Here is a 27,614-nt window from a genome sequence, read left to right on the forward strand (position 1 = left end):
TTTTTCCTAAATCTGATGAAAGTATGCTCATACAAGACAAGGAATTTACATAAAACCAAAGAAATACCTACTACTGAAGCCAAGGACATTCATATGACTTCCCACGGATATTCAGAGGCCAAAAATGGACGCAAAGAGAAAACATAATAACATTAAAGATAGAGGATAAAATAGAGGATGCAACACAGATATCTCTGCTCTATGCCATCAATATAAATGGCAACATATGAGAACAAAATAAGTAGAGAACCTTACTTGAGCACGCAGCAACTTAATATCATCCTGAGTTTCTTCAGTGTCATATGTTGAATATAAATACTTTCCCACATTATCACGGGCATAAGGGAAAAGAACCTCAGTAACAAATGATATAGGAGTCGTCGTCCCCTCAATGTCAAGAATCATACAACGCTGCAGATACCAGGAGATTAAAATGAAAACATAATCCCATTCATATAAGGCAATGGATGGAGCAATCAAAAATGCACTCATAGCATGGAGCAGTTTTTGAAGCTACTCTACACTTGCATCATCTGACTCATATTCAAAGTGTCTTGTGCAATCTCATTCGCAGCCCTCATTAAGTTGGGCCTGGGCTGCCTGCGGTAACAGAATCTCCCACATAAGCCGCTATTGCGACTAGAGCAATAAACGGCACAGTAGCGCCAGAGGAGTTTGCACAAGAGCCTGGTGAATTCGCCAGTGGTAAATCAGAGTATGCACCGAGAAGAAATCATGATAAAGGGTCCTGGTCTAGGAAGAGATGCAGCATTATGAGCTTGAACAGATTTTGACCACCCATACTCAAGTAAGGGCAATGATCACTCAGATTTTTGCTGCGATGCTCTTTTCCTGACGCACCTCAACAAGTAGCAGATGCTTGTACTGGTTAGATATGGCAAAAAATTTAGGATTCTCTGGGCTACCTAAGAGGGGTAATCGATTATAATTTGGGGCCTATCGAAGGTCCCTAACATTAATTCTTGGTTGGATCTATAGAAGTGTCTATTCTTATCCAAATCTTGATCTTTGATTTTTCTTCAAATCTAGCTATACAGAGACCCATGTTTTGTTACCATAGTTTCCCTACCATAGAGAGAGAATCAATCCACTCAGGGAGAAAATCTGATTCTCGATTTGCATGTTACTTATAAACCCATTAAATTGAGGAAAATTGGGAGACCTGAACTTGTATTTCCCTAATTGTTTAAAATTCAACCGTTAACTTTTGGGCATACTTTGGAGGTTAGTAGAGGCTTCCTAGGGGAGGATTGAATTTGGAGGCCATCTGTCCAATAGATTGAGAGTAATTTCAGATTTACTGAAATCTGAAAGTTACACTTTGAGATTATAGTTTTTCTAATTATTCCTTGATCAATCAGCTGATCATTCTCATCTTCGGAGGGGTGATAATACGTGTTGAGGGGAAATGTTTCCTAGAGTTTGACCTATGTCTGGGAGGGTTGACTTTTGAGAAGAAAGTGAGGTATTTGAATTAGTTTTGAACTGGGAGATGAATGAGAGATATAATTAATTGTAGATTGTGTTTGACTTATACATTCAGAGCTCCAAGGGTGGAAGTAGGAGACTTGCAAGCTGAGGTAAGTGGATTATAGTGGGGTTACACCACAGATGTGTGGTCTAATAGTATGATAAGATGTTTTGTATGCTTGTATTTTATACTTATTCTGAATTGTATTTATGTGATATGAATTCATGGGAGTGATTGATAATTGATGAGGGTGATTATTACTGTAATGTATATTGATGTAATTCTTATGTGAAGATTTTACCTATGTTTTTTTAAAGAAAGTGATTTTGTGAAGTGTGAAAAGAGTGTGTAAGGGTAAATAGACTGCTCCGTACCAAACTAAAGAGGGGTGTCCCATTGAGCCACGGGACTTATATCCACTGTGCATAGTGGTGTATATTTAGTCACAGAGTGGTGACGACAGTGTGATTGTATGATCATGTGATTGTGGGGGCCGTGTTTCCATCTCGTATTATGGGCGGTGGTAATTTATTTCCCTCAGTGCCGACTAAAGTGTGATAAAAAGTGATACTTTTAAATGATTGTGTTTTATCAAAAGTGTGGTTCGAGAAACTAAAATTGTTTGTTTTAACGTTGTTTTTGTCTGATTGTTTTCCCTGTGATGAACTTTTACTATTTTCCCTTACTAAACTGTTGAGCTTAACCCACTACTTGAACATCATAGATGATTGAAAGGAAGGTGCACGTGGAGCAAGAGTTTGAGGGCACCCGAAACTATTATCGGTTTATTTTATTTTGTTAGATGATTGTAGTAGAATGTGGATTTATGTAAACTCTGACAGAGTGTTTTTATTTAAATTTGAGAATGCACCTTAGATTGCCACCAGTAGGTAAGGTTTGGGATATTTTATCTATGAGTAGTTGTTTGTTTTGTTGATATTTGAATATTATGAGTTTTCATATGCCTGTTTGTTTTGGATCGTTCGATCATTGCCCGCGAGGGCTATACCCTTAACTGTATATGGGTTTGGGTCATGACACAAAGACCTGTCCCCTTTTATTTTTTCTTTGTTGGGGTGTTCTGCCTACATAAATAAAGAAAAACGTTCTGAACTGGTTTCTGAAGTTGAGGCCGAATAAGATTTGCCTCACCCACACCCTCCCTTACTATTGTAAAATTCCATTAGGCACAGAACATAGAGGATGGCTAGGCTATACATGAACAAACAAACAGTCACCCTTGGCCCTAACTTTCTTCGCAAGGCAGTGGGTTGGAAAAGAGTACGGCACCTAGCCAACCAAAAATGAAGTTCCATATCCAGGCTCCAGTTAGCTATCTAATCCCCAAAACCATGGCAGAAGAAAAAATCAATGAGACTTTATCACCTGAGATTTCTTATTAAAAGGAGAAGACCTCTAGAACTTACGCATGATAGCTCCAGTGCATTATTCAAATTCTGTACTCCTGCATTCACAGCCATGTTTATATTCCTCTGACCATCAAAAACTCTTTGTATTGGACCATGGCTTGGAGTAGACCAGTCCAAGCCCAACTGATAAAGTTTAATAGCAGCATCAAAAAGATAGTGATAACATTCAGCCTGACACAATGACACTCCAATTAGAAGAAAACAATAACAGGTAACTACACCTTTTCAGCTTAAGAGCAACCCAAAGCTAAAAAAGCAGGAATTACAGATAAAATTCTTTGATGCAGAAAAACTGAGATTCAATCATAAACATCATTCATCTTGTTGCATTTGTATTTTCAAATGTTATCCAGACAACAGAGACAGCAATTTGTGTTTTTTGTGGCTGTGTAGGAAAGAAAAATTAAGAGGAGTTAGGCTTACAGAAAGGGCCACGGATGGGCACTCGCTAATGTGACAGAACTTAGAATGGAAAACTCATGACATGAAACATGTCCAAGAAATTATACAACCAGTTACAGATGTAGAAAGGTTGCCATGGACAATATCAAACGGGTGCCATACCATAACACATCCTCACATTTCTATGGTTTCAAACATTCAGACATGAGACAATGAAAAGCAGATATGTTCTGTTAAGTTATCCAAACTAAACATAAATGAAACAAGTGGGAAAGATATAGATAGTCACGGAGATCACCTTACACCTAAATACCCCAAAGTCCCCATAACAACATTATATGACCACGTTCAAACATACAGTATTGAGCATGGTTTTGAAACATGCAGTATTTGGTATAATTTTAAAAAGAAATGGTAGTGTTAATTATCAAATGATTACTACCAGTTATAGTCAGGGCGTAAATATGAAATGTAGCCTCTATTCAAAGTTTAAACATACAATAATTGGTATTAACTTCAGAAAAAGGCAAGAACAATAGGAGTTTAACATGTCAAGGTTTCACGATATGGATCCTTATCATAGGCTCAATGTTAGTTGTTACATGATATTTGCATGAAGTGTGAAGACTACATTCAAAAGGAGGAAATGAAAAGAGCTTGAAAGGAGGCCCCCATGGTTCAATCAAAGGATGGAGGATCTGGCACAGGCCTTAAGCTAATTGAGATTATCAATTTGGTTCAAAATTATAGCTGCTGAGCACTGGACCATTTTGTTGTCGGTTGGTCCCTCCCCATCTGGACAATATTGGGGGTAAAATTATATTAATTTATTTTATTTGGCCAATCCCGTGTTTGTGAGTGATTATGTGTGCATAAACCCAGTCTAAAGTAAAAGACAAAATACCCATACTTAGAATCTAACTAGGACCATCACTGAACCAGTACTACCCAGACAAAATAAATTTTGAAGAATGATTCCTAAACCCAAGTCCCAAAGCTAGCCATCCTTGCAAAACAGTGATCCCTACAAGTTTCTTCACCACAGAATCACCAAGTAAAACTCAGTAAATCAACGGAAAAATCAAACCCCATTACAAGCACACTTCATCATTGAATACCCTTCACTCCTGAGCCAGGTAGTCTGATCATTCCTCTACTCAACCTACAGTCCCCCTTGACCCCAGCTGTTCATCTAGTTTTCTGAATCTGGAACCTGTGTTACACAGGTTCAGGTATGGGGGTGATTGGGTAATATCAAGGACTCTGATCTACCTGAGGCCCAAAACATAAGCTACAAGGGCAGGTGTTCAAAAATGGATACAGGAACAAGGAAACAGCTAAAATGCATACTTTTCCACGGGGAAGGAGGGAGATTACCTTTTTCCTCTTCTTCAAAGCTGTGTTCGAGTTTCCAATTGCTGTGTGCATCTGAACCATAATGATGTAGTAACGCATGCTTGGACCGGTATCAACTCATTTGGTATATCATGGATTTTTGCGCACCAATGGTTGATCTCCCCCTAACTATATATCAATGTACTGGATTCATGGTGTTTGATCGTGAACAAGAGATTAGCTCAACACGGAATTTACTGCCCTACGAAGGGATACCAAGAGATAATGTCTGTGTGATTGGAGATAAAAATCCGGATCCAGTAACTGTTTTGTAAAGTGTTTACAACTTTTTTTAATTACTATTATTTATTAATAACGTTATTTTATTAAATGTTTTTGAAAACTTTTTGGTCCACTCACTCACACAGGATCTCTGTACAAGCATGTTCGATGGACTAGGTTTGGCAATAATGAATTTTCAAGCCCTAAGTCCATTATATGACACTTTTTAGTGGATGGACTTCTATACAATTAATTGGATTAAATTGTGAATATCTACTACTTTGGGGAGTTAATGGCATTAACTTATCTAATTAATATCATTATAATAGCCATTAATTAGATTAATGGATATTATAAGACATAGGGATTAGGTAAAATACCAATGGGATCCTACCTCTTCCCTCTTTGTAGCAAACAAGGACACTTGTCCTTATGGGGAGATGCAATTTTTATAAGACGAGGGAATCTCATGGTTTTTAAGGCGGTAAGGCGACGGAGGCATTTGAGGGTATTTCGGAGCGCCTTTGCGATAAGAAGGTCATAAAGCGTCGCCTTATTGACTAAAGCGTTCATGTGTAATTTTTTTATAAAACCAATCTATTTGGCTCAAATCCTAGTTAAATCCTATTACTCATATGTTAAATAAAGATTAAAGGTTCATATACATACCAATGTAAGATATTCATCAAGAAAACAAATCAATAAAGTGAATAAACTAAGTTCATCTTCATCAATCATCAATCATCAATCATCATAACATATTAACATATAATATAAATACATAATTATGAAACAAAATTATAAGTATAAAGAAAAGAAGACATAAAGAAGTATTTATTAACTTACCTCTATGATGCCAAAATGAGTGCCTAAGCCCTAAGGTTATCCACTATATTTCTACTCCTGTCAAAGAAGAATGAAGCACACCACTGCCGGAGCAAAATGGTCGCCTAAATCAGTGGTTCTTCCTTGTTTCTTGATTCCTTTTCAAAGCCCTTTCTTAAAACCCTTGACAAAATCCAAACCCTGTTTGTCAATCGTGTTTTTGTTTTGTTTGTTTTGATTATTTTTTGTGGAGTAAAGCTGATCCCATACATCTCAAGTGTTAACAAAACCATACAACTACCAATAAAAAATCTATATTTGGAATCTTCATCAAGTAATTTTAAAATGTGTTTTTAAAAAAAAAAAAAAAAACCCATAAGGCGCCACTCCACGTAAGGCGGAGCACTGCCTTACCATCTTTAGACCGCATCAGCGCCTTAAAAACTATGCGAGGGATTAAGAATCACAAATACACTCTCATAAGGAAACCCACATTAAGTGGTCAACCTAACTAAGATAGGAGGGAGGAAACCTACCCCGATATTGGCTGCTCTCCCCCCTCTCCCACAATTTCTCTTTCTCCCTCCTTCTCACCTAGTATATGCATTAGAGTTTTAGTGAAACACTAAGTAAGAGTGTCAATGCGTGCTCCCTACAAACGCAACATAAGTGGTCATCGTGTTCCTTGCATTGTTCAAGTGAGAAAGAGCTAAGATCGCGTGGAGGAACTACACTTGCGGTTCTCATGTAACCCGTTTCCTCCCCCATTAAATTTTTTTTACAGAAAATATCGCATACAAGAGGATGTTGGTCCAATCCTCCGCTGCATCAAGTGCTTTTCACCAGCACGATCTCCTTCACCTCTTCTCCTTTCTCACTATGGTCTTGGGTGGGAGATTCTTAGACTTAAATGACTCAAACCCCAGCAACTTTGATGCATATCTAGGTTCCAAAACCGGAATCAGATCGCTTATGGGACCATATCAATAGTGAAATAACCAAGAATAATGGCAGTTCTGTAAATAACCTGAAGTTTCTATTAAGGAGTGGCAGAATCGTAATTTCAGGAGCTTCCACTTAGAAGCAGCAAAGTAGCAAAGATGGGCTAAAGGGTATTCTTGGAATCAAAGTGAAAATAAGGACACAAAGCATTAAAGGACTAAGGGCAGGGTATTATGGGAAAAACAGAAAATAAGGGTTGAACAAACCCATGATTCTTTTGTGAGTTGTCTTCAACCTCTAGACAATCAACACAAGAGGTGGAAGAACCAGAATTGATTATGAGAGAAGACCTCACTTGATTCAACCTGCAAGGATTCGAAAACTCAGGATATAGCTTCTGCCCCACAGCCCTATGAACTTAAGCAACAAAATCAACTGATTCAACAGTCTTAAGACTAATAGAACTTTGCTGAAACAGGAACCAGTGGTAGTTGCTGGTTCAGATATGGATCCAAAGGGTATCTTACGGCAGCAATGAAATCAGGGGCTGGAAACCTAAGGCTGAGGTCTCATATGCCAGGGTTGCCGACTCCCAAAATCTCATGTCGATTGACTCCACAACGAAGGACATTTACTGAAACTAAAGGGGCTGTTCCAGTTTCTCAGAACAGGGGTCAGGAAAAGAGAACCAAAAATGAAGAAGAAAGAACAAGAAGGATTAAGCGGGGGTCACGCAAGGGAAGAGACGAACAAATGAGAGAGAGAGATTGCACAAGGGGGGAGAAAGGTCACACGACCTAGTGTTCTCGTACCAGCATGGTAAACATTAAACCCAAATCAATTCATTCTTCCCAAACCTGCCCAATAACTTGGGTTACATGCCTTTATATTATAAACTGAAATTAAAACTTGACTAATTAGGATCTAAAACTAAAAAGGCAACTCCTAAGTGCTTCCTAAGATCTAACTAACGAAATTAGAAATAAAATAAAACTCTAATTGGTAACTCCCAACTTGTCTAACAACTACCCAAAATAAAAGTTTACATATCTTCCCGCATAAAATAACTTAATCTTCTAAATAAAATAAATCCTAAAATATCCTAATGAATCCACAAATCCAACCGGCCCGGTTCGTCTTGGTCAAGATTTCCAGAAGGGTCAACCCGGTTCACCCTTGATTCTGCATCAACCTTACCTGTCGAAACTCGAAACTAACCCTGTTGTGAGAATTCAACCCAAAACCTAGGCTGGTTCTTCTTTACCGCTAGACCTGAGTTGCAGAGATTTTCTTTGATCCTCTGATACCTGCTTGGAGTTTTTCTCAATTGCAATCAATGCATCCTTAAGTTTTCTACCCCCACAAAAAGTTTCAAGTCGATTTCTGCCCAAATGAGAGAGTTCTCTCCTTCCAAGTGATTCTGGTCACTGCCTCTGGTTTGTGTTCAAACTTCAACGGAAGAAGATGGCACTGTAGTCGGAATTTTAATTGTCACCTTATGACCCTCTTTCAAAATACCCCTCCCGCTTATTCCTAATTTTGTCCCTACCCTTTGTTTGAGTTAATGCCTAGCCTACACCTAGTCAATAACTGGTAATCCCTTTTGTATCCCTGCCAATATTGATTTACCAAGCAATCCCTTCAAGATTCTCTTTATTTACCAAAACTGCCACATCCTTTGTAAACTTCGATACAACACAGAATTGTCATTGTCTTTCATCTTTTGGCTATTATTTCTATGGGTGGGACAATAAGCAATCCGAACCAGGATTTTTGAATCTCTGGTTGCATCACATAATCCCATACAGTCATACCCATAACTGGGTCATGTCATGTCAATATGGTTATTCTTTTTTTTTTTTTTTTTTGGGCGAGGGGGTGGGGTACAAGAAATGTCCAGGTAACAGAGTCTGGAACTTCTCTAATCTGAATCAATCTCTAAACCCTCCAACCTGAACCCATTCTCTGTAGTTTAGAATACCAAAATTGTTCCTATTTTAAAGCTTAATTCTACTTTCTAAAACACAACACTAAACGTTGTCCTTATTGAACCCCATCCCTAACCCTACTATATCTAAAATCCTAATTCTTCCCTTTTCCCTTGGATAAAGTATTATTTCCAGCATTTTTTTTGATGATCACTCATTCAGGCAACTCATGTTTACGATTTTATTATATCCTCTAATCCTAAAGAACCAAGGAAATCTGAAAGTTCCCAACAAAGTACCAAGAAATTTACACTAGAATTTCACAGTATCACAAGTTGCATTAATGTTTGTGGCTCTCTTTGAGTAAAAACCGCATCCTAGCCTAGCTTTCAGCTTCTATTCTTATGCCATATTTCAGTCACTCTAGTCTCTAGCAGCACCAGACTCTAGTCTCTAGCAGGGCCAGGCACGGGAGGAAGTAATTAAGCTTGGTCATGTAATGATTAATTGAATGAGATTCAGATTTTTGACCCCCTTCCAACAAATTCCACCACTTAAAAAAATACATTAAAAATTTGGAGAAATCAGGTATGGTTTAGCAGGCCAACTCTCCCATGCCAATTTAAAAGGGAAAAAAAAATTACTTGCGTTTTAGCAAACTCACACTAAAACTCTCATGTCCTAATTTTACCATACTCTTATTGAGTTTAGCATTTTTATTTTTTTTTAATGGTTGAGGGAAAGGTAATAACTGTATTACCATAAGCAAAAAGCAACCTCTAGTTCAATTTGATCTATTTTAAAACAGAAGTATATAACTAAGCACTTCTCTTAAATCTCACATCTATACCCATTTTCCCTTGTTTTCTACAAACTTACTTTTCAGTCCTCCATCTTCATGAATGTAATCACACTTGTTTTAACATTCTTTTTGAGTTCCGTCAGAATTCCAAAATTCTCCAGTGTTTCCCAATTTACATAGCTCACCAATATTTCAAAACATCCCACAGACATTTTCACTGAATCATTTTTCTTATTTTTTAGAAAAATAAACACCTTTCCCAGATTCCCATAACTTCTTGTGGAAAATCACCAACGATCAAATTTTTTAACCTTGGTCTTGATAATAGTGCATATACATAATAACCAGAGGGAAAAGATGATCATTGAGAACCAAGAAATAAAAGCCTGAACTTATAAAATAACAATAACAATACTTCAGCGGAGCAGTCTTGAGCCTATTGAGAAGAAAACCCTGTTAAGGCTGACTTTAATGAACATATACTTTTGCGAGAGGGATATCATAATATATTGGTTCAAGGAAATTCAGCTACTTTAGTATCTTGGATGCAGCCAGATGCTCAGGACCTTTGGATATTCATTCATGTCATAAGGAACATTAGATATTTCACTTCCCAAATGAACCGCTCATTCTCTAAGTTAGTCTCATAAAACTTCCAAAAACAGAAAATTTTTTAAATGCCAAGTCATTTATTCACAAAAAAAAATTCAGTGAAGATTTTAACTTGATCCATTTAAACAATCTTAAAGCAACATTATAAACTTATTTTCTCCATAATGATACAAACCTCTTAATAAGAGTAAATAAATAAATAATACAAACCTGAGTTTTAGCTCTGATCCATGAGTCTCCCCATACATAAATACCATGGTTACGAACAAGAACAGCGGTAGTTTTTGGGTAAGCTTGAATCTGCAGAATTTAAGTATTATCAGCTTTTGTGCAATCTATGAAGCCATAGATATTGTCCAGTTTGACAATGAGGCACCTCAATATATAAATTCCCAGGACAGGCTCAGTCACAGGAGAAGGAGCAATATTTTGCTAGACAACACCCTTGAGTTAAAGCATAGAGTAGGAAACAGAAACCAGTTCGTTGACACATTAAGCAAGTAGTCCTAAGTAATGAGGTCATTGATGCTATAATTCATTTTATTTAAAAGAGAAAGAGAGAGAGAGAGAAGAGAGAAGAAAATGGCAAAGGTAATAAAGGATCCCCCCCCCCCTGTATGTGTGTATGTGTATGTGTATGTGACCCATATAACCGGATTCTGCTAATAATTGAGGAGCAGCCCGCCAATACTCCGTACAGAAATAATCTATGTTGCTACCCTGACACAATTACGTCTCACAGAAATCTTGATTAAACAAGTTCTGCATTTGCATATTTTATTTTCAGGAGAAAGTATACCACTATGACAGCTTTAACTTACTTTTTAACTTACTTTGTGTTGATCCATCCAATAAGTCCAAGGGACCCACAGTGTAAAACCAAAGGACCCAGTGTGTGAGTGGATGGATCGCCAGATATGCTATTCGTAGTACTCCTCATCATATCAGAGAGAACCTGATGCAGACTTCCAGCAGAAAGAAGAGGAAGAAAGATTTTTCCTGCAGTTTGATTTGGCTTCGTTCACCTGGTTCAAACAAACCCTGTGGTTCCAAATTGATTCCAGTTAAGACTTGATTTTAAGTTCCCACTGGGTTATATGGGTCATGGGAAAAGTCTTATTAGGTTTTCCATTGTAAAGGGCCAATTCTATAAGCGCAATTATGAGGAATTTGAGTCATGTACGAGATTAGGTGTTAGTTTCTATTTTATATAGTTATACTTTCAAAGTTAGAACCTGTCCAAGCCCCATTGATTCTTAATTATAACCCCCTTATCTTATTTTGTATATTTCATTTTCTTCAGTCAACTAAGGTCCATTTTCTGCACTTCTTCTTTCCTGCGCAAACTAGTATTGTTTGTTTTTCTTTCAGTTTCATATTATGATCTCAAGTTTGCCATCTCCCGTCCTGTTTTCAGAACCAGAGTAAGTCCATCAAGTCCAGAAACTATGTACTATTCCGTTTCTTAAATTTTAATTTTCTAAACCTTGTCTACCTATAGTTGCTAATTTCTATTTATTGTTTGTTATATTTCGCTGCTGGCTATCTTCTTCAGTTACTAATAAGGTTTTCTGTTTATAGAGTTTTTATTTTCCCATCTGTTACTAATTTTTGTTCCAGCACTACTTTCTAAATCTGATTGCTGTTCTATGAAGCTTCTAAATTCTGTCTCATCAGTTTCGAAATCTGGTTTCTGTTTCTGGAAGTTTCGAATCTCTACTTTCTAAATCTGGCAGTCACTCTTTTTAGTAGTTTCTGATTTAGCAGTTACTAATTTGTTTCTTACCGATTATGGAAGTTACTAATTTTGTTTCTGGTCTCTATTCTGAGACTCAATTATCTTTGAATCTGACCGTCAAATACCTTTCAAAAATTTTGGGTTTGTTCTCCATGCCCAATGGACCATTCGACCAAGACTTTCATGACCATCTGAACTGTCTTATAATCTGTTATTAAATTTCTTTAAATTCTAATTTGGTTCCTAATTCCTGTGATTCTTGATTTACATGAGGCTTTCTAATCCTAATCCCTTAGGTGGTTAGAATGCCCCATTAGAACTCCAAGGTCATGGGAAAGGTGGCAAGGTGGACAAGCAGTAGGCCAAGGTGTGTACCCTAAGGAGGAACTGTTGCTTGCCCAAATAATGCTAAGAGCCAACTAAGAGCATGCACAGGTGATGAGATGCAGTTAACTCTAGTGTTCAAGCAAGAACAGACTCCATGTTCACATTCCAAACAATCACTTATCATAGTTGTAATTATTTTTTGAAAAAGGAAATCATGTGTAGGACACATGTCAACAAGAAACAGTAGATAGGAAAACAAGGAAAAATTGAATTAAAAATTACCGCTTCACTAAGAGATTCCGTGAGCTCTCCCTCATGGGCAGTGTTCTCTATTATTGGGACCACAAGCTCATCATAATAACCATGCCCGTCAATTCCTTTAATCATCTCCATATGAGTAATCTAATAATCAACAGGAAACTCACAGTAAGCAAAAGATAAGGATGCATACAGAAGGGTTAACAGCAGAGGAGAAGTGAACAAGGGTGCGGCCATACAGCTGTTGAATTTCCAACAATCATGTGAGGAAAGATCAAACAAAATAACTACAAGGTGAAAGAAGCATCTTGATCAAATCAGTTCATGTATTTTGTAACCTAATTATTATATCATGCAGATGCTATATATATTCCAAAGACACCAGCTGCCCAAGGGAGGGGAAATGAAATGATTAATATGAATCAGTCACAATTAGCATAATAAATTATCTAATTTTGACAGAAACAGCAGAATTGAAGTAGATGCAGTATTTGAGAAAATGAAATCAGATCCCTCCAATCACCCAAAAAAAGAAGCAGATCCATCCAACTTCAATCTATAGTTGGATGCTTTAACTAATTAAATTAAAATCTAAATGCAACTACTTTTGGTGGCATTTGACACATGGATGGCCGTGGATGGGTACAACCAATAGGAACCCTACACCCATCTCACTGATCAAATTTCAGCCTGAAACAAGCATGGGAAGTAGTTTAAAAGTGAGTTTAAAATTACAATAACACTCAGAGTTTATGTAATGGGTACTGTAGGGTCAAGTGCATTATATTCTTGTCACTTATTGTATTTTCTATTTTAACCTATTGCCTCCCTAAGGAGGTGTATGTAATTCTTTACATCTTGTTAGTGAAGTAATATATATGTGGTAGAGAATCTTTTCTCTACACACAACATTTGACTATTCTATTTTTCTTCTTCCTATTCTTCGTCTCCAATCATCCATCCTCTTGTTCTCTTGTTTCTCCCTCCATCTTTACATTCTAACTTGATATCAGAGCTTACGGTGTTGGATTGAGAGTCATGCTACAAGTTTCTCCCTTTCCTTTTTCCTCTTTGGAACCTTAGGTTACAAAGGTGTTCCAAAGAAGGATCGACCATGTAAAAGGATTAAAGAAATCATGAGATAGGCATGAAAGAAGACCATTGTGACATCAAGGGAAGTTTCTCTCTCAAGAAATAGGTACTTGGAGGTTGTATCAAACACATCCATCCATAGGCAGCCTTACCGCCAGCCCTGGAGTATTTTTTCTCTCTCTTCTTTATCTGGCCAGCATTGGAGCTGGAACTAAGCTCCCTTGAATTGCCCTACTGATTCTACAATCCCCCCCCCATGGTGTCGCATGGTGCTTCAAAAAGGTCTCTGTCCAAAATCTTTTTCTTTTTCTTTTTTCCTGCTGGACACTAGCTACCGCCAGCCCTGTTATTTTGGTTTTATTTTTTTTTGCTCAAAAAATGTGTATTGTGAGCTTCTTGCTGCCTTGGACTTGTAAGGAATATTATTTGAGCATCATATGTTGCCTTGTGATGATGCTATACCTTGGAGAATGTGGTTTTGTTGAACTCCTTTAAGTTATATGTCACCCTTTGCCTATTGTTTTTGTCTCCGAGTGCTGGGAAGGAACTTTTTGGATAGAGTATATACTCCCCGCAAAGTGACTACTTCAGATATCTGGGCTCTACCTTAAACAAGGAAGGTGAGATAGATGATGATGTTTCCCATAAAATTAAAGTCGGACGGATGAAATGGAGAGGGGGCGTCTGGAGTGTCATGGGATTGACGGATTCCTCTAAAGCTTAAGGGAAAATTCTATAGGACTGTCATAAGACCAGCTATGATGTATGGCGCAGAATGTTGGGCAGTCAAAAAACGTAATGTAGATAAGTTGAATGCGGCGGAGATGAGGATGTTGAGATGGATGTGCGGCAAAACCTTGAGAGATAGAATAAGAAATGACCAGGTTAGAACCGATTTAGGAATTGCCTTAATTTAAGATAAGCTCAGAGAATGTTGGTTACGATGGTTTGGGCATGTACAAAGGAGGCCTTTGGATGCCCCAATACGAAGGAGTGACCAGATGCAAATGGATGGAGCTAAAAGGGCTAGGGGCAGGCCAAAAATGACCATTGATGAGTTAGTAAGAAGAGACATGCAAAAGTTAAGCCTTCACCCAAGTATGGTATCGAACAGAACTACTTGGAGGACTATGATCCGAGTTGCCAATTCGTGAGTAGGATGTCCAATTTTTTTTTTTTTTTTTTTTTTTTTTTGCCCTTAGATCCATGTAGCCGACCCCATTCAGTTGGGATAACGTTGAGTTGTGTTGTTGTGTTGTTGTTGTTGTTGTTGTTGTATATACTCCCCAATTGTTTGTTGGGTGTCATCCCCAGTTTGTGTTGTTTTAGGGGTATCTGACATCATGTGTGATCTCACGGAACCTATGGAAGCTACATCGAGTGGGTTGAGTAGTACCAACCCCAGTTCGATTGCCTTTGGTAATCCCAATACTCAGATTTCTCTTGTGAAGTTGGAAAGTACCAACTATTTGGATTGATCACAATCAATGAGGCTATTCCTGCGAAGTAGAGAAAAGCTATGGTATAGTACTGGGGCTATCAAGGCTCCCGTTGTTGCTGATCCAAGTTACCAGAATTGGGAAATTGCGAATTCTACTATTATAACTTGGCTGCTTTCTCCATGAAACATGAGATAGGGAAACTGCTAAGGATATTTGGGATAGTGTTTCTAAGACCTGTGACAGGGTAGGTGACTCTGCTAAGGTCAACTAGCTTCTTCAGCAAGCCCCCCATAACGCAGGGGAACAAGACTATTTCTAACTACTATAATCCTATTATAGAACTCTGGGAGGAGTATGATCATTACCGGGACCTTCAGTTGTCCAATTCCGAAGATGAAGCCAAGGTCTATAGGTCCCTTGAAAAGGAGCATGTTCTGATTTTACTATGTGGGCTAAATTCAGACTATGAACCAATACGAATACAAATTTTGGGTCGGTCAGGCGGTCACCTCTTCCATCCCTTGATGAGGTGTGTAGCTACCTACTAAGTGAGTAGACCAAGAGAGGTTCTATGGATTTTGCACCTCCACTTGAGCGCTCTGCTCTTTCTTCCACTACCACAGAGAATGGCATGGAAGCAGCCGAGGCCAGGGGTCATCTCGTGGAGATGAACCCCCGTAATATAATCATTATAGGAAACTTGGGCATACCCGAGAGAGGTGATGGGTTCTTCGTGGCCGTCCTTCTAGTACTCGTGGTGGATCTATTGGCACACATGGTGGCTGCAGAGGAGGGACTACAGCCCATGCTAAAATGATAAAGACTGATCCTAGAGGACACTTATAGGAAAATACCAACTCCTCTACGGATAATATTGCAGTGCTTTGTCAGGTCATGTCTCAACTTTACAGCCCATCTACCTTACAGAATACCTCATCTTCCGTTATCATGTCTCCATATTTGCACCCTCCACTGCTCCGTCATGGGTCATTGACTTTGGTGCAACTGACCATATGACTAGTACATCTCATTATTATAATTCTTACTCCATTTGTTCTGGTAAAGATAAGGTTCGGGTGGCTGACGGTACCCTCTCCTCTGATTCTGGTAAAGGCAATATTTCTATTACCTCTTCCATTTCACTTAAGTGTGTTCCTCATGTTCCTAACCTTACCTTGAATCTTTTGTCTGTCAGCACTTTAACTAAACGCTTGAATTGTTGTATCACATTTTTTCCTTCTCACTGACTTTTTCAGGATTTGGTGACGAAGAGGATTATTGGCAGTGGACATGAAGAGAGCGGACTCTACTGCCTTGAGCTGCAATTATCTTTTTTTACTACACCACAGTCCTATGCATGTGGTCATAGTGATAGTAGTTCTATAGATTCTGTGAAGCTTTGGCATCAACGTTTGGGACATCCATCTTTTGTTGTTATAAGGAAATAGTTACCTCATTTATTTAGATCTTTTCCTTCTTCTCATGTATTTCATTGTGAACCAAGTACTTTTTCTACACATTATCGTCAATCTTATCCCTATCATGGTAATAGATCTGCAGTTCCCGTTCACATTGTGCTTACGGATGTTTGGGACCTTATCCCACTACCTCATTTGTTTGGCCATCATTACTTTGTTTCATTTTATGATTTTTCTCATTGTACTTGGACCATTCTTATGAAACATAAGAGTGATGTTTATGATGCCTTCAAAAACTTTCATAAAATGGTCTATACCCAATTTGAAACCAATATCAAAATTGTCTAGTTTGATAGGGGGGAGTACATGTATGGTGGTCTACAGGACTTTTTACTGACAATGGTATTATCCATTAGCTTTTCTATGTTAATACACCCCAAAAAAATGGGGTAGCTGAGAGGAAAATCATCATTTGTTAGAAGTCAGTAGAAGCCTTCTATTTGGTATAGTACGCATGTTCCTAAAACTTTTTGGTTTGAAGTTGTTCTTACTGTTGCTTTTCTCATCAATCGCATGCCTACCAAAATCCTTAGGTCCCAAAACCATTTTGCACTCTTGTCTTCTCAATCTTCCACTTTTTCTCTTCCTCTCAGAGTGTTTGGTTGTGTTTTTTATGTGCATGTTAACAAATCCTCCCGCACCAAACTCGATCCCAAGGCTCTCAAATGCCGCTTCCTTAGGTATTCTTCCACTACCAAAGGCTAAAAGTGTTGCCACCCTTCTTCTCACAAGCAATTTCTTCTCAAAAATGCCATGTCACCTTCCTTGAGTCTGTACCGTCCTTTGCTTCTCATCAGCATCCTCTTCAAGGGGAAAATGGAAGCGAGACTAAAAAAGTTGTTGATGCCATTCCATTTTTTACTCCCTTGCCTCTTACTCCTTTTTCTCTTGATATTGGAAACATACAAAGGTGGATGATGTTGATACTATAGATGTTATTGATACTGGTGATCCTTGTAAAGAGAAGGAGCCTATTATGTACACAAGAAGGACAAAGAAGACCTGCCAGAGTCCTCTTTGGATCCACATACTTGAGCTTTCTCAGTCAGGGACTCAAGTAACACCAGTATCAACAACATCTATAGTTTAGAATGGGTAAGAGAGTTTGTACTAATTCTATAGCCCAGTTTACTTCCTATGATGCTCTTCTCCTAAATGTGTTTCCTTTACAGTTGCTCTTTCTTCTGCTTCCAATCTTAAAACTGTTACTGAGGCTATGACAAACCCCAAGTGGAAGCAAGCCATGTCTGAGGAAATGATGGCACTTGAGAAGAACTACACTTTGAAACTAGTTGATCTTCCCAAGGGGAGAATTCCAATTGGATGCAAGTGGGTCTATACAATCAAGTATTAATCATATGGTGCTATAGAGAGGTACAAGGCAAAATTGGTGGCCAAAGGGTACAATTAGGTGTATGGAATTGACTGTCAGGAGACCTTTGAGACTATGGCCAAACATAACTCTATAAGAGTTCTTTTAGCTGTGGTGGCAAACAGAGATTGGTCCTTCTATAAGTTGGATGTGAAGAATGCCTTCCTCTATGGTGACTTAGATGAGGTAGTGTATATGCTCTCCTGGCTTCAAGTTTTTGGCAACTGATAGTAAGGTGTGTCTCCTACAGAAGACACTATATAGTCTCAAGCAATCACCAAAGAGAGGTTCCAGTAGGCCATTCTGAAGTATGGATATTTCCAGAGTTAAGCAAATCAAACATTATTTACCCAGAGAAATAATGGTACCATCATAGTGTTGATTGTTTATGTTCATAATGTCATGGTGAGTAGAAATGACAACAATGAAATAGCTAAGGGCCCGTTTGATAACGTTTCTGCTGTTTCTGTTTCAAGAAACGGCAGAAACATAAATTTCCGTTTCTAGAAACAGAAACGGAATTGAAGGTGTTTGATAAGTCATGTTTTTAGAAGTCGATGGTAACCAGTGAAAGAATTGCCACAAGTCATTTCCAGAAACAACGAAACAAGTTGAACTTGTTTCGCCTGGGTCGTTTCTTGAACCATAAATAAGTACAAATTTCTATTTCTATTTCTAAAAATAAGTGAAACAAAATAGTTTTATCAAACGTTTTTTGCTCCGTTTCTGCTGTTTCTAGAAACAGAAACGGCAGAAACGCGTTTCTTGAAACGTTATCAAACGGGCCCTAAGTTGAAAGCCTACTTGGCCAAACAATTTGAGATTAAAGACCTAGGGCACTTGAAGTATTTCTTGGGAATTAAGGCGTCAAGGTCTAAGAAGGGAATCAATATATGCCAAAGGAAGTTTGTGTTAGACCTGTTGAAAGAAACGGGGATGTTGGGGTGTAAACCGGAAAGTTATCCTATTGAGCAAAATCACAACTTAGGAGAAGACTGTGCTTCCTCCCTCATTGATGCAGACAAATACCAGAGGCTAGTGGGGAAGCTGATCTATCTATCTCTGATTTGCCTAGACATTTCTTATGCAGTGGGAGTAGTGAGTCAGCTTATACATACTCCCAAGAGTGGGCACTTGGATGCTATGTACCGCATCCTCAGATACTTGAAGTCCTCTCTGAGAAAAGGGCTTTTGTATGCCCATAATGACCACTTGAGGATAGAAGTTTATTTTGATGCTGATTGGGATAGATCCATCTCTGAAAAAAGATCTACTTCTGGCTATTGCACATTTGTGGGCAGTAATTTAATTACATGGAGGAGCAAGAAACAGCCCGTTGTAGCTAGATTTAGTGCAGAGGCAGAGTACAGGGCAATGACTTAGGGAATTTGTGAACTTATTTGGTCGCGACGGTTAGTTCTTGAGTTGGGGTATGACACTGAAGGACCTATGCATCTCTACTATCACAACAAAGCAGTTATAAGCATTGTCCATAATCCAGTGCAACATGATAGAACAAAGCACATTGAAGTTCACCGGCATTTCATCAAAGAGAAGATTGACTTCAATAGCATTTGCACCCCCTTTGTAAAGACAAGTGATCAATTGGCAAACATCTTCACCAAATGACTCATTCCCCACCAGTTCAGTACCCACTTATGCAAGCTAGCAATGTATCACATTTATTCTCCAGCTTGAGGAGGAGTATTATTTATGTAATAAGGGTACTTTAGGGTCAAATGTATTATATTCTTGTCACTAATTGTATTTTCTATGTTTCCCTTTTGCCTCCCTAGGGAGGTGTATATAATTCTTTACATCTTGTTAGTGAAATAATATATATGTGGTAGGGAATCTTTTCTCTACACACAACATTCCACTATTCTATTCTTCTTCTTCCTCTTCATATTCTCCAACCCTCCATCCTCTTGTTCTCTTGTTTCTCCTTCCATCTTTACACTCTTAAGTCTTTCACCATAGTGGAATCTAATGGCACTTATGTTATGTTCTGCAACTTTAAACTCACTTATGAGACACGTCCCCAGCTTGTTTGGTGCTGAAACTTGACCACTAAGGTTGGTGCACAGACCTCCATAACATGGACCACCCATGTCTGCCACATGACAAAGTGGTGTCAGTCTAAATTGTGGCTGGTGGAACACAGCCCAAAATTAAAAACAGAAAAGTTCTATTTATGGTGCTACATATGCTCTCTTTCTAACCATATCTTGTTTTCTCCATCAAGTACATTTCCAATGTCTCATCACTTCCAAAATATGGAGCTTCAAATTTATAATAAATAGAAGTGATTTCTATAGGTTCCTGCATGATTATTAGAGTCATTCTTATCTGATACTTTTCAGTACTCCCCTGCTTCCAAACTTCTGTTCTTCCTTAACAGGACACTAAAAGTAGGTCAGGCCCACCCCTAGACAATAGGTGCCAGAAGCTTCTCAATAATATTAAGCAAGACAACATAACAAACCATCTGTAGCAAAGACTATCAAAAACTTTTATTCTTGAAACCTAAATCTAAGCATAAATGAGGAATTAAGTTTGCTCTGAAGCAGCCAACATAAAAAGTCTCTGTGAATCCTATACTCTTACTTTCAGAATGCTCTGAAACTATATAGGAGAGACATTAGAGTTATGAGCTATAAATCCATCAATTTCGCTCTTACGAAAACTCCCAAATGTGCCTCAATGAGTTGGGTTCTATTACACAAGCACATTGGCAAAGAAGGGCACAGAAAACCATAGTTCACACTTCTAACGGACAAATCCATTTGAAGTTGTGGTATTGAGTTCAACTAATTCCTTCTAAAGTAGTGATAAATGTATCATAACTGAATGTAAAAGATGTTGTCCCAATAACCACTTGGAATGTCACTAACATGATAAGACTCAGCACTTTAGAGAATGGAAAAAATACATGTGAAAGAATTATCAACTCAGTTTGGAAGCAGCTAACGTGTTGAAGGGATTAAAACTCAAAAACTGAACCCTTTTTTCAAAAAACTAACCAAAATAGAACTGTTCTTTAATGCATTCCAGAATCCATATGGTACATATAAGAAACCTGGGACATCCACTCTTCTTCTGAAAAAGGTAATCGGAGGCAAGTGGTGAATCTTGCATTCATTTATCCAAAACAAAAACTTTGTTCCTTTAACTTGGCCAATACAGCGGACTAGACATGAGAAGCTAACTCCATCAGTCTTTATTGGTTATTTTATAAAAAATTGATCCTTCTTTACATCTTTGAGTATGTGGATAACAAGTAATCAAAAAATGTATGATAGCAAAAAATATGGGGGAGGGGAAAGATTGAAAGATGGCTTTTCTTAATGATTTAAATATTGAAGTCATTAAACTTGCAGAACTCATCTTCTTTCTTTTATCACTTAGGAGCCGTGCGAAATGACAGTCTCATGCACGGTTTTGAATGAGAGAAAGAAGTGAGGAATCCTCTTCTTCGATCTCTAGACTCTCACACTCTAGTCGTTAGCTATTCATTTTCTGTTACTTCGAAAGTAGCTGCTTCAGCTTCACCCACTTGAATTTTTATTTCTCATCAAACGAATGGCATCTTGGTCTTAAACCAAGTTCCTTGGGAATTCCTTCTGAAGTAGTCTGAAACTGAGTTTAGGAGCTCATAGAGGTAAATTGCCACACAATAAGGTTAAGTATTTCCCTCCCAAGCAGTCTAAGGTCATCACAAGACGAATATTTGAAAACAAGATTAATTGAGTAGACATTAATGCTTTAGAACCTTGCAGGAGTGGGAGGCTTTGACTGCCTTGAAGAAGCATGCCACAGAGCATCAAGTTAAATTATTAAATTTAATTTATATATCGTTTTTAAGTGAAGAAAATCTTATGCCACCCATGTTCCAAGAACTGTTGCAGTTAAGGTGAAAACCTTTTTTCAAAGGAAGCATGCTTTTTATAATGGCAGTAATGTAACACAAAGCCAAGATATTTTTTTTGCAAAATCATCATTTTCTTCCTCAAATGAATATCATTCCTGCAGATTTCTATAAATATGGAGTATGTGATTTAAGCTTGGATCTCTACATTGGGATCCCAAAGAATTAAATGAAGGTCACGCAACTGTCCTTCAGGATGAAATTATGAGGAACATTGATGTCATATCATTTGCTTTTGGTCTCAAACAGGAAGGGAAGACATTCAAGATTTATCATCTTAAGTATGCACATAGTAAACTAAGATATATTCTATTATAAAGGAACCAGAAGAAAACAAAATGCTGAAACACAAGCATAGCAGTATGAACATATGTCATGAAGGACAAGATGGAAACAATCTATTTCCTAATAGTCAAAGAACAAAAATTTACTCGAAACTCCTTTGAGAATGGTTGGATCATTGTCACAAGACAAGACTCCATTCCATGACTGTGAATGACAGCTCCAGCATTCCGCATCTCAAACGCCTGGTAAGGGAGGAAAACAATTGGTAACAACTGCTACTTGTGGAGATATCCAAAAGAAATCTAAAATATCAGCCTATCAGAGTTGTAGCCAATAAATTTCATCCCAGCGAAAATGCCTAGACTTCACAGAAACGAAAGTGTATGTTTAACAAATTAAAACCGGAACCTCTGAAATGAGATAAAATTTCATTTTTACCTATCACAGATGATAGATTAAAGTTGGGGGGGTGAACCAAGTTCATTTTTCCAGATCGAAGGAAGAATAACATGTGAAGAAATAACTACTTTGGAATTTCATGCCAGAGTTTTGATACTTTATGATATAATGCAGCTCTATGTCAACAACAATTACCCAAAAAACAGAGAATTCGGCCTTAAAAAATGGATAAAATTTCTGCCTATGGTCCTGTCATCAATTCTCAGCTACAAACCACACATCTCCAGCATCATGCAAATTTTATTTTCAGCAATTCAGGCATTAGATAGAATTTACTTCAATCGTGAAAAAAGCACTTAAAATTCTGACTTGCAGCCAAACATTTTCTAATCACCTCAAATGGGAGGGAAGAAACTAAACTTCCAGAATGTGTCTCTGATTATGTGATTATTTTGCTTCTTCATTATTTCCTACGATACCAAATATATTTAATTTTATGAGTTAAAAGTTTCCACGTTCACTAAAAATCCCGTTACCCGTTTGAAGAAATAGACATCACATGTGCTCGAATGAAAATAGTAGCAAAAAAACACAGTAGTAAGCCACTGAAATCCACATTATCAGTCAAATCGTAAGAAAAACTCGCATGTCACGGGTTTCAACACAACTGAACCGGATTTAAAAGAGGGGGGGGGAGAGAGGGGAAAAGGGGGAGGGGGAGAGGGGGAAGGGGGGGGGGGAAGGCAATTGTAGATACCTTCATAAAGAGGGGAGCACAATCGGTACACTTGGGAGGCTTATGGGGATAAGGCTTAGCAGAAGGAGCAGAGATAATAGACCCAGCTGAGGAAAGCACATACATGTCTTCAGGAATCATCCTCTCCTTCTGAACACCTACAAATGCATTGAAAGTTGAATTTGCGAACAGGAATAAAAGAGAATAACAGAACGGAAAACAGAAAACAGAAATCAAAAATAAGAGACTATAAGAAACTGAAAGCAGGCCAAGTGGAATACCAGAAGGGGACATGACGATGAGCTGTTGGGATTTGGGAATAGAATCATCGTGGACCTTGATGGAGATGCTGCCACCGGTGCCGGACACCCATCCCTGTGTGTAGAAGTGACGGCAAAGTTCTGCCACGAGCTCCCTCGTCTCTCTTACAGATTCGTGGTTCAGGTATGACTGACAAACGCCATTAGCTACACCTATCACGGCTGCTGCCATTTTTTTTTTTGGGTAGCCTACTCTCAGAGCAGCCAAAGACTGAAGATGGGCCGTTTGATAACGTTTCAAGAAACGTGTTACTGCTGTTTCTATTTTCAGAAACAACAGAAACGGAGTAAAAAGCGTTTAATAAAACTGTTTCGTTTCACTTATTTTCAAAAATAGAAATAGAAATTTTTATTTATTTATGATTCAAGAAACGACCCAGGCGAAACAAGTTCACGAAATAAGTTGAACTTATTTCGCAGTTTCTGGAAACGACTTGTGGCCATTCTTTCATTGGTTACTATCGACTTCTAAAAACATGATTTATCAAACACTTTCAATTCCGTTTCTATTTCTAGAAATGAAAATTTATGTTTTTACCGTTTCTTGAAACAGAAACGACAGAAACATTATTCAACGGGCCCTTGATTTATTTAGTTTACTCTTACTTTATACATAGTAAATGACATTGTGAGAGAGATATGATTCTATCTATCAAAAATAACAAGAAAGTGAGAGAATTATGATTCTTAAATGGAAAGATGTTATTAATTAAAGGTTAAAGCATTTCTCATAGGCGCACCACCTAATCTAATTAGTGTTAGAGAATAATTTCATCCATGGGATTGGCATCAATAAATCTCATTCGTTCATTAGTTCCGTACACTCTATATACATTGTAAGCAAAATACGATCCTGCACAAAATAAAAATAAAAAGGAAAATAAGATCCCAATCTAGTCGTAAGATTCTCTCACGTCGATAGCTTTATTCCAAAATCCCCACTCCCCTGTTTCTAACCGCAAAAATCAGAGGCGCGGAAGTGCGGGAACAGCTTCATCGTCTTCTTTGTCCTCCGTTCCGTCAATTTTTCTGTTGGTCTTCATCTGAAACTTTGCCCTAGTGAACTCGAGCAGCAGCGATGGGTTTTCTGTTAAAACCCTCAACCTAGACTTCTCTGGTTCGTTCTTCAAAGGAGGAAGTTGTTATTGATAAACCACCACCAACCCCACCTGGTACCGCCATTTCGGTAGTGGAGGACAAGGAGAAGCCTCAGTGTCTGCCTCGACAGTTGAGACCACGGCAGTCTTGAGGCGCCTGTCAGAGGACGAACGTCTCGTTCTAACCCAAGTGTACGAAGAGGTAATGTATTCATTATCTTCTCTTATAATTCCTCTCTAGGTTTATTTTCTGTTTCCATGTCTTTTTCTCCCCTACCCCCACCTTTTTCTTTCCGATTTGTTGATTCTATAATCTTTAGATTGTTGCGCTTTTGCATTACTGGTTTTGCTTGAATCCTTGTTTCGTTATCCTTCAGTTATAACCGATCAATTTAAGGATTCTCGGAATCAGGTCTTCATCTCCCCTTCCCCCACCCCATTTTTTTAAAATATTTAATTTCCTTCAGATTGTTTTTGAGATTGCTTAACATAACATTGTTTCTGCATGACAATAAGCTACTGGGAATGCTCTTGACTTGGAGAACTACATCGCTAATTAGGTTCATGAGGTAATTAAGATTTGAATTCTCCATAGTTCTTTTGTAATCATAGCAAGAAACAATGTGGGTCCACCATACCATGCATGCAAATTAAGCTGGACAGAGATAAGGATCATGGCAAGACGTGCTAGGGATTGAGTGTCATCTTCTTCAATCTCTATTCTTTAATATGTGTAATTCTTTAGATTAGATCTCCTTCCACCTATGATTCTTGCAAACTTTCCATCTCACATTGAAAAAGAGAATCTTTATCCTTCATTGTTCTTGGTTTTTCACCACCTCTCAGGTCTTGTTATACAGTTACTGAGAATTGATCCTTGAGTAACACTTATGATACAAATCGAGGATTGGAATAATTCTTCTGGAACAAACTTTCCTCATGCTTATAAAATGAAATGCATAGTTGTTATTTCTTTAAAAAATTATGGAAGTTGTAACTTCAAATTGTGATTCTTGTTTTTTCAATTTCCTTCTGTATATATAAGCTCCAGGGATTTCATCCATGTCTATGTTCTTCTTCATATCACCTCCAATAAAAGTACTTTCCAGGAAAAGAGAAATTAAGGTAGACTGATAGCATCTGTTGACCAAGGACATGTTCTTCATATATAGGTTTCATGTTTCTTTCTTGCAGAGAGTTAAGAGGTACTAGACACTAGACCCTCTGAACCAAATAACTCATATCCAATCCACCCACCCCCAAACAAGTCTTATATCTTTATAATGAAAAACACAAGGTGAGCTCACACTCAAAGGGGAGCCTTCTTCCTATAATAGCAGGATCATGGAATCTTGTCGAGTCCCTATGTTATCTATTAACTCCTTGTCTTAGTGGTTCTATTCCCTTTTGGTCTAGATTGATGCCCATGTTGTAGGGCTTTTGTTGTTGTTTTTGTTTCCTATTCTTCAAGAGTATATGGGTGGGGCTCTGTACAATTTTTTTTTTTTGAATAATTAATAAGACCTATCAAAAAATATATTTCAACCCAACTGACCTGCGTGTGCTGTTGCGAAAAGCTTTTAATTATTGGGATCCACAGATATAGATGGTTCAAAGAGGTGCTTATGTCCATGGAGAAATGAGAATGACTTAATAAGCAATTGAGAATAGGACTACAAGTTCTCTTCCTTGCGCCTCTCTATTTACAAAGAATTTCCTTTTTCAGTCAATTAGTTTAATTACAGAGATTTCTCTCTTTCTCTTATGGCTGCATTCCTCACCCTCCCCAAAAAATGTATAGATATATACATGAAATGGGCCTCTCTTTCAATTACTAAATTGATTTTCCCCTCTCGGTTTCCTACTTTCTCATGCATAGACCATTCAAAGGAGGAGTGAGGTCAACAAAGTTGTCTTCTTTGCATGGAATTATAAGACCACCCATTGGGTGATCAAACCCAAATCCTTCTTCAGCCTGACTTAGCAAGTCTTGAAATAATGTCTGGTTCAAGTAGGACACTGGAACCACATATCGCTTCTTCTGTGTCTTCCCCGCATAGACTGCTAAGTGACCTTTAGAAACATCAGTAACTGCGGTAGCTAACTGGTTTCCACCCGATAGAGATCACCGAAGGATTTGCTTAGCATGAATCATCCCATGCAAACGGATACCCATGGCATTGTGTGGATGAGGATCTTTGAAAGAACAAGAACAAGAGAAAGATTTTAAAGAATCCAAAGTGCAAGGGAAAGTTAGACCAAGTATTGGCTGTTACCATTGCTATGTGGTGTTCTATATATATATATAGAGAAGTGATAGACTTCACAATCATCTCAAGTGTTTAGTGAATGGTGAAGAGACATTTTGCCTGTGGTAGTCGAGGGACACAGTTCATGAGGTATCACACGGTTCTGTTTTTCAACCCAACATCAAGAATTGAAGACAGATAGAGAGAGGTGTCAATATCTATTTCAATGGCAATACAAGATGCACTATAGCTTGGGGAAAGTAGTGATGACATGGGAACCCTTGATATTAATTATAGTTGGAATGAAGAGTATAGATAGATAGTTACCCTCTAGTGATTTGAACCACCAGTTTGCAATTTGGTCTGGAGGCATTTTTTGTGATATCTAAAGGGATCCTTCCTGCCCCTTGATGGTAATGCTAACAGAAATATGGATAGGAATAATGTTCTTTTACTGAAGGAATTTGACTAATCATTTGTTGGTCAGGTTTTGGCGATGGTAAAGGGACACACACACACACACTTTCTTACCAAAAAAGAAAAAGAGGGACACACTTCATGAGTTGTCACATGGTTGTCTTTCAACCCAACATCGAGAATTGAAGAGGGAGAGAGAGAGAAGGGAGGTGTCAAAGTCTATTTTGATGGCAACACAAAATGCCCTACCACTTGGGGAAACTACTGACATAGGGCCAGTTGATATTAATTATAGTTGGAACGAAGAGTATAGAGTTGACCAATAGTAATTTGAACCATCAGTTTGAAATTTGGTGTGGAGACATTTTTTGTGATATCATAAAGGGATCCTTCCTGTCCCTTGGTAATGCTAACAGAAATATAAAG

The 27,614-nt window shown here is 38.0% G+C and overlaps 1 protein-coding gene and 1 long non-coding RNA gene across 3 annotated transcripts in view; one reads left to right on the forward strand and one right to left on the reverse strand.

Moving 5' to 3' along the window:
* LOC122089261 (probable bifunctional methylthioribulose-1-phosphate dehydratase/enolase-phosphatase E1) overlaps positions 1-23,659 on the reverse strand; it is a 52,476-nt gene extending 28,817 nt beyond the window's left edge. The window contains exons 1-7 of one of the 2 annotated variants that reach the window (XM_042658847.1): positions 23,387-23,657; positions 23,127-23,263; positions 22,117-22,212; positions 12,398-12,517; positions 10,261-10,350; positions 2,920-3,093; positions 256-411 (exon numbers count right to left, since the gene is read on the reverse strand). In XM_042658847.1, coding sequence (XP_042514781.1) covers positions 256-411; positions 2,920-3,093; positions 10,261-10,350; positions 12,398-12,517; positions 22,117-22,212; positions 23,127-23,263; positions 23,387-23,597 — 984 coding nt within the window. In that variant the 5' untranslated portion in view covers positions 23,598-23,657. Of the gene's footprint in view, positions 1-255; positions 412-2,919; positions 3,094-10,260; positions 10,351-12,397; positions 12,518-22,116; positions 22,213-23,126; positions 23,264-23,386 lie in introns of both variants that reach the window. The other variant, XM_042658849.1, reaches the window with a different exon arrangement.
* A 650-nt stretch (positions 23,660-24,309) lies between these two features.
* LOC122087912 lies at positions 24,310-25,337 on the forward strand. The gene is made up of 2 exons (XR_006142908.1): positions 24,310-24,724; positions 24,900-25,337. It is a non-coding gene; the product is annotated as an uncharacterized LOC122087912 (long non-coding RNA).
* Positions 25,338-27,614: the final 2,277 nt, after the last annotated feature.

Source organism: Macadamia integrifolia, chromosome 9 (genome assembly GCF_013358625.1).
Source record: "Macadamia integrifolia cultivar HAES 741 chromosome 9, SCU_Mint_v3, whole genome shotgun sequence".
NCBI classification, from domain to species: Eukaryota; Viridiplantae; Streptophyta; class Magnoliopsida; order Proteales; family Proteaceae; genus Macadamia; species Macadamia integrifolia.